The 7,274-nt window shown below is 43.5% G+C and overlaps 1 protein-coding gene across 7 annotated transcripts in view; it reads right to left on the bottom strand.

Moving 5' to 3' along the window:
- Nucleotides 1-2,298: 2,298 nt before the first annotated feature.
- The window catches only part of LOC129824058 (disks large-associated protein 1-like), a 127,552-nt gene continuing 122,576 nt past the window's right edge, over nucleotides 2,299-7,274 (bottom strand). For 4 of the 7 annotated variants that reach the window (XM_055883345.1, XM_055883344.1, XM_055883349.1 and 1 more), the window contains 4 exons: nucleotides 6,588-7,027; nucleotides 6,294-6,382; nucleotides 6,028-6,195; nucleotides 2,299-4,169 (listed from right to left, as the gene is read on the bottom strand). In XM_055883345.1, the coding sequence (XP_055739320.1) occupies nucleotides 3,954-4,169; nucleotides 6,028-6,195; nucleotides 6,294-6,382; nucleotides 6,588-7,027 (913 nt within the window). In that variant the 3' untranslated portion in view covers nucleotides 2,299-3,953. Of the gene's footprint in view, nucleotides 4,391-6,027; nucleotides 6,196-6,290; nucleotides 6,383-6,587; nucleotides 7,028-7,274 lie in introns of all 7 variants that reach the window. The other 3 variants (XM_055883346.1, XM_055883350.1, XM_055883351.1) reach the window with 2 other exon arrangements.

Below are 7,274 nucleotides of genomic sequence, written 5' to 3'. Positions count from 1 at the left end.
TGCTAAGTGTACTTAATGTTTTGTCTAGAAATCGATAAACTTACACAAACACTTGTATTGCTTTCGCTGTAAAGCATAATTTCAAAATCTGAGATGACAGGTGGATTAACAAAAGGCTAAGCTGTGTTTTGCAATATTGCACTTGTGATTTCATGAATATGAATATTTTCTAGTAATATTATTTCACTGTGGCGCTATGCTACGCTATGCTATTCAGCGTTGCTGATGACAATTATCCCGGATCCGGGATGGGTGGTTCAGAAAGGTTAAGGACAACAAAGTCAAGGTATTTGAGTGGCTATCACAAAGCCCTGACCTCAATCCCTTTGAAAATTTGTGGGCAGAACTGAAAAAGTGTGTGCGAGCACGGAGGCCTACAAACCTGACTCAGTTACACCACCTCTGTCAGGAAGAATGGGACAAAATTCACCCAACTTATTGTGGGAAGCTTGTGGAAAGCTACCTGAAATGTTTGACCCAAGTTAAACAATTTAAAGGCAATGCTACCAAATACTAATTGAGTGTATGTAAACTTCTGACCCACTGGGAATGTGATGAAATAAATAAAAGCTGAAATAAATCATTCTCTCTACTATGATTTTGACATTTCACATTCTTAAAATAAAGTGGTGTGGATTTTTACTAGTATTAAATGTCAGGAATTGTAAAAAACTGAGTTTAAATGTATTTGGCTGAGGTGTATGCGAACTTTCAACTTCAACTGTATGTATTCAGACCCTTTGCTATGAGACTCAAAATTGAATTCAATTGATTGAACATAATTTGGAAAGGCACACACCTGTCTAGATAAGGTCCCACAGTTGACAATGCATGACAGAGCAAAAACTAAGCCATGGGGTCGAATAAATTGTCATTAGAGCTCCGAGACAGGGTTTATGTCAAGCCACAGATCTGGGGAAGGGTACCAAAACATTTCTGCAGCATTGAAGGTCCCCAAGAACACAGTCGCCTGCATCATTCTTAAATGGAAGACGTTTGGAACCACCAAGACTTTACCTAGAGCTGGCCGCACAGCCAAACTGAGCAATCGGGGGAGAAGGGCCTTGGTCAGGGAGGTGACCAAGAACCCAATGACCACTCTGACAGAGCTCCAGAGTTCCTCTGTGGAGATGGGAGAACCTTCCAGAAGGACAACCATCTCTGCTGGACTCCACCAATCAGGCTTTTATGGTAGAGTGGCCAGACGGAAGCCACTCCTCAGTAAAATGCACATGACAGCCCGCTTAGTTTGCAAAAAGGCACCTAAACGACTCTCAGACCATAAGAAACAAAGATTCTCTGGTCTGATGAAACCAAGATTGAACGCTTCGGCCTGAATGACAAGCGTCACGTCTGGAGGAAACCTGGCACCATCCCTACGGCGAAGCATGGTGGCGGCAGCATCATGCTGTGGGGATGTATTTCAGTGGCAGGGACTGGGTGACTAGTCAGGATCGAGGGAAAGGAGAACGGAGCAAAGCACAAAGGGATCCTTGATGAAAACCTTCTTCAGAGTGCTCAGGACCTCAGACTGGGGTGAAGGTTTACCTCCCAACAGGACAACGATCCTAAGCACACAGCCAGACAAGGCCGGAGTGGCTTCGGGACGAGTCTCTGAATGTCCTTGAGTGGCCCAGCGAGAGCCCGGACTTGAACCTGATTGAACATCTCTGGAGATACTTGAAAATAGCTGTGCAGCGATGCTCCCCATCCAACCTGACAGAGCTTCAGAGGATCTGCAGAGAAGAATGGGAGAAACTCCCCAAATACAGGTGTGCCAAGCTTGTAGCGTCATACCCAAGAAGACTTGAGGCCGTAATCGCTGCCAAAGGTGCTTCAACAATATACTGAGTAAAGGGTCTAAATAATTGTGATATTTGTTAATTTTTTATAAATTAGCAAACATTTCTAAAAACCTGTTTTTTCTTTGTAATTACGGGTCATTGTGCGTAGATTTGAGGGGGGGAAACTATTTAATCGATTTTAGAATAAGGCTTTAACGTAACTGAATACTTTACGAATGCACTGTAAGTGTGAATGATAGATGCACACACACACTACATGTTAATGTTTTTAAATGTATGTAAATTGTAAAGTATTTCATAATATCTTTTTCGTTTTGTGTCGGACCCCAGTAACACTAGCAGTCGCCATTGGGGTCGGCTAATGGGGATCCTAATAAATCAAATAAAAAAAATAAAATCAGCGGCACTGATTGGTCAAGACATAAAAATAACATCAGGCTGACTGAAAAATGGAATCAGTCAGTGCAAATGAATACATGGTCAAGACCGGGAACAGAGTTGATAATTCTTTTATTCTGTGTTCATATGTATGCACATATAATCTCTATACAATACAACATAAGATCAGAGTAGCATGACAGACCACTAAAACAGAATCCAAACAGTAAAAAAACTAAATCATCAATAAATATAGTTAAATAAATAAACTAATACAAGTATAAATTAGGTATAGATTTTGTATTTCTAATATTGTCTGCATGCTTACAGGAACATCCTCATGTATAATTTCTGTACAAACACACACATGGCTATTTTCAAGTACAAGTGTAGTTTTGATTATGTACAGTATGTTCATGAGGCTACTTGACCGTATTGAAGACAGGCCAACATATCAAACGAGGAAATTAGGAAGCACTTTAAGAGAACCACACTCAAACACACTCACCTCTAAACACTGATGGACACACACACACACACACAAACCGACACACACACAAACCGACACACACACAAACCGACACACACACACACATACACACACGAGACCCTGATTTGACAGACTGAATTTCCATCTCTTCCTGAGAAATAACAGAGCTAAGCCTGCTCAACCACAGTCACATGGCCTTCCAGGAGTCCATTTGGGATTGAACTAACATACCAAGAAACTGTTTACTAATAAAACTAAGCCACTGAACTTGCTACTGGAAAGACATTGTTAAGAAATGAAACAACTTGCATCCCAGAGATGTTTTTAAGTGTCCCTCTCTATGTTTTTAGGGTATTTCATATTGGGTTGCTTATCACCACAAAGATCCTCACTTGTCATACAAATCTACACTAGACACCTGTCTGACTTTACAGAAGGGAAATCCCCAGGATGAGTCAATTAAGTACAGTTGTCCTTGTACCATTAATGATTAAAATGTTTAAACAGATAGTGATTCTCTAGAATAAGAAACTATGTCTTTAGAATAGACAGCCTCAGCAGACAAAACCAACAGAATTGGCTACAGAAAATGCATCCTTTTTTATCTAAAATCTCTGATCTTTACAGATGGGACTTCAAAACCAAAGTGTTCAGTTGTTTTACACATTTACTTGATCTGATTTCAAATGAATATTGTTTAAGCATAATATACCCTGTTCGTTTGCCAATTATGTTACAATCAAAGAAAAAACTATTGAGAAGGTTGAATGGGACATCAAGCAAGGGATTCTGTTTGGCCCATGCTTAGGTAAAAGTAAAAATAGCTAAAGAAACCAAATACTCAAACATACTTATTTGCTTTCTTTTAGGATATCAACAGGTGTCTACATTGATTAAGAATGCTATACAGTTCACAAGATCATGGTGTATGTTACACAGGTGTGGGTAAAAGTGATACACTTTTTAAAAGAAGGATCACGAAGGAGTCATCTTCAAGCGAGGATCTATGTTACATAGATGGAAACAAGACCACGATCAAATTTGTGAGAGAGACAAGAATATGTAAAAGAAACAACTATACTGTTGGCATTTCTCTTCCCACTACAGAGAAAAGAGTTAGTGTGGTTATATTACAAAATCTGTGTGGGTTTGTGTGTTCACAGGAACCATACCGTTAAAAGCTTATGTGTGCGTTTACCTGTGTGTGTGATCTAGTGGTGTGTGAGATGTAAGTGAATCTGTCTGTGTGGGTAGTGGTGAAGGTGTGCCTGCCACGGAGCTCATAGCCTGGTCTGGGCCTCAGGGATATAGATCTCGATGCTGTCTGCACTCTCGGTGGCTGAGTTCTGCCGCACCGACGCAGCTCGCTTGGCGGCCATCAAGCGCTTGCGCGCATCCAGCCGCTGCTTCTCTGAGCTCTCCAGGGACCTATCACGGGCCAGGGGAGGGTGACCTTTTGGGGGTTTCTTTGGCACAGGAGGGGGGATCCGTCTCTCCTGAACAGGGATGACAAATAGTCAGTTAGCCCTCGGGGGGAGGGGGGACAGGAGCGTAGACAGCATTAGTACACCTATAGCAGCACACGGCTAGCGCTACAGATAGACAACCACACACGACGCAGCAGCGGGGGGGCGACTGACTGCATGAGGTACGGTGGCCCAGCGAGGTCAGGCCCCGTGGTGCGTGCCAGATGGAATGACTTCTCAAAATCAGCTCACTGTCGACAAGAACAACAGAACAAAAACATGGAGAAGCGGTCAGGAAATCAATAGTATAAAATGCAACAGCCATGATACTGTACAGTAACAACATCTCTACAGTCGCTAATACAACAAATGACAGGAAATGGCAACATTCAACTTTTGGGTGTGATGTGTTTCACTGTGTTAAAGGATTTTGTATAAAACTGAATGAATATGATGGTGTATAGAACTATTGATGACGTATAAGTTGTAATGTGTGATTCACGCCATGTGAAGCACTTAAAGGTATGCGGTACATCTCATAAACCCTCACCATCTAGACCAGTGGTCACCAACTGGTCGATCTCCAAGGTATTCCTAGTCGAGCACCAAACATTTCTGTAAAAACCCCAACGATAAAGCCTTGCGTTCCTATTTTTATTTATTTTTTCATGCTGTTGGCGGTAGGTGCACTTGATTCAGCAGCCCTAGTGCCGGGAAGGCAAAGTGTTCCCATTTTTTAACCATTTCATGTGTCTGAAGGGAGAACGCCACCTACCCAGCAGGCCCAGAGAGCAAATCAAGTGCAACTATAGGCCTACCACTGGCCAATCAGTTAGCTCAGATCACTGTGTCTGCACAGTTTCATCAAACCATAGACTGTTAAAAGAAGACTCGATCGCACAGCAAAATCGATACTGTGAGATTTCAAATTGTTTAAAAACATGAGACTCAACGAATACAGCAAAGAGCTGCTGTTTTTATGAGCAAGCTCATGTTTAAGTTGTTATTCAGCAATGTCAACACTTAAAAAGCACGTTCTCCCTACTTCCACTTACGCTACAAACAGCACTGCCACTGCATTAAAGGAGTAGCCTCTAGCAAAGTGTTCCCATAAGCTTGCATTTATATTATTAGCGGCTTGTGTCTTTTTTAATATCCAGGAATATTTCACTTTCTCTGGACATAGGGGTAACATGAATTGGTCCATGAGGCTGAAATAATGCAGTGTCACTTGAGTTTTGCCATCAACTGAAAGACCGAGTCCCCTTTTGTCAGTGGAAGGAGGGACAGCAGAGGGACAGTGATTCGGGTGAGAGGCAGCCTCACTGCTGCTCTCTCCCTCCCCTCAGACTGACCATCAGATGCAGGCCATCACTCAGCTGTGCGTCACAAGTAATACTCCATTTTTTAAATATAATTTAACAATAGTCTGAGAAGAACAACATTGGCAGGGAAATTCAAGCATTCAAATTATGCAATGATAATGTATTGGGTGTATAGCCTACTGCACAAATTTCATTGCTACAGAACTGTTCTTAAATGGTTAATGTTGCATAGGCTTACGTTGAAGTCATGTTTAAAAATAATCTGAGCGGTAGATCTCAACTTGTATTTTGACTCATGAAGTGATCTGGACTCAGAAAAGGTTGGCGACCACTGATCTAGACAAAAGTAATTTGTTGCCAAACCAAAGAAAATCATTGATACAGTATGTTAACAAATAATAATTGTGAAGTTACAACAGCGATACTAGATCATGCAATGAGTTAAAGCTACTGATTTGTTTCTGCATGAGCAGTATATCTTGGCTGGTCGGAATGATGAGCTGAGTCTGCATTGACTTAGACAGCACAGACAGATACTAGCTGGTCCTGGACGCCTGTTTTACCTTTCTCTCCGGGGGGTCCAGGGGCTTCCAGTTGTTGGCCCTCAGCTGGTGCAGCTCATCAAACTTCAGGCTGATGTTCTCGATGGACAGCTGGAGCATGTCCCAGAAACCAGCCAGGTCCTGAGAGATGGGCCGCGGGCGGGCGTTGGGGTTCTGATCCCAGATCAGTAAAAAAGGGAAGAATGAAACAGAGTTTTATCTCAGATTTCATGTGAAGAACAGGGGGAGTCAAAGGAAACTGAAGAACTAGAAGAGTCGCACACCAGGTTCTCCTCACAAAGTTCCCGGAACTGCTGGAACTTCTGTGACATCAGGAGCTGAGCACTTCCTACGGCAAGCCTCATTTTCCCCAAGACTGTGGAGAGGAAGATAATGTAAATACAGATCAGATCACACAGCGAGAAATCAGAGGACTGTCTCATTGTAACGGCTGGAATGAGGCCACCTAATTGTACCTATCACAAGTACAATTACGCACAACTACGCGGCACTAGCCTCCACTGCACTCACACAATTGTGATAGGTAGTGGTGTAAATGCTTTTGGACAGGCCAGACTCACTGTCATCCGGCAGGTCATTCTCCTGTTCGTCCTGCTTCATCTGTCTGCACCAGCCCTTCATGCGGTCCGTCTCGGCCTGCAGCAGCTTGAGGAACCAGCGTCCGTCCCTCTGGCACACGAACTTCTGGACTACCTCCAGGGGATCTTCGGTCACGCTGTCGATCCAGGGGTCAGGCGGGGGCAGGATTGACGGGTCGAAGCACACATCATCGTAGTCGTCTGAGGTACAGGCGTGGTAGTGGTTGCCCGAGCCCTGGATGCTGACGGTGGAGGCAGAGGCTGGCGAGGTGGCGGCTTCGCGGGAGTACTTGCGGGACACAGAACCTGAGAAGGGCAGATCTGTTTCTGGGGAGTCCAGGGGGCTGTCTAACATGTCAGGCATGTCCAGGTCTGCCTGTACTGCTGCCGTTACACTGTTGGAGCGGATGAACTGCCGGTATCTGCCAACAGGGGGAGATATACATCAGTGCTCAGTCTGAGGTGACCTGACTAGGAAAAACTTGAACCTAATTTAAGGCTATACATAAGGTGCAGAGTTTTTTTCTGGCCAGGTCACAATGTGGTCAGAAAAACTTAAGGCCCTGCATTTGCTCTGAAACTACCAGTACTGCAATATTATATTCTCCATCCATTCTGATGGATGGAAGGTGCATTTTACCACATTTTGAGCCAACCCATGGTACAATG

Source organism: Salvelinus fontinalis, chromosome 26, assembly GCF_029448725.1.
Source record: "Salvelinus fontinalis isolate EN_2023a chromosome 26, ASM2944872v1, whole genome shotgun sequence".
NCBI lineage: Eukaryota > Metazoa > Chordata > Actinopteri > Salmoniformes > Salmonidae > Salvelinus > Salvelinus fontinalis.
The sequence above is the reverse complement of the archived record's forward strand: the minus strand, read 5'-3'. Positions and strand labels throughout refer to the sequence as shown.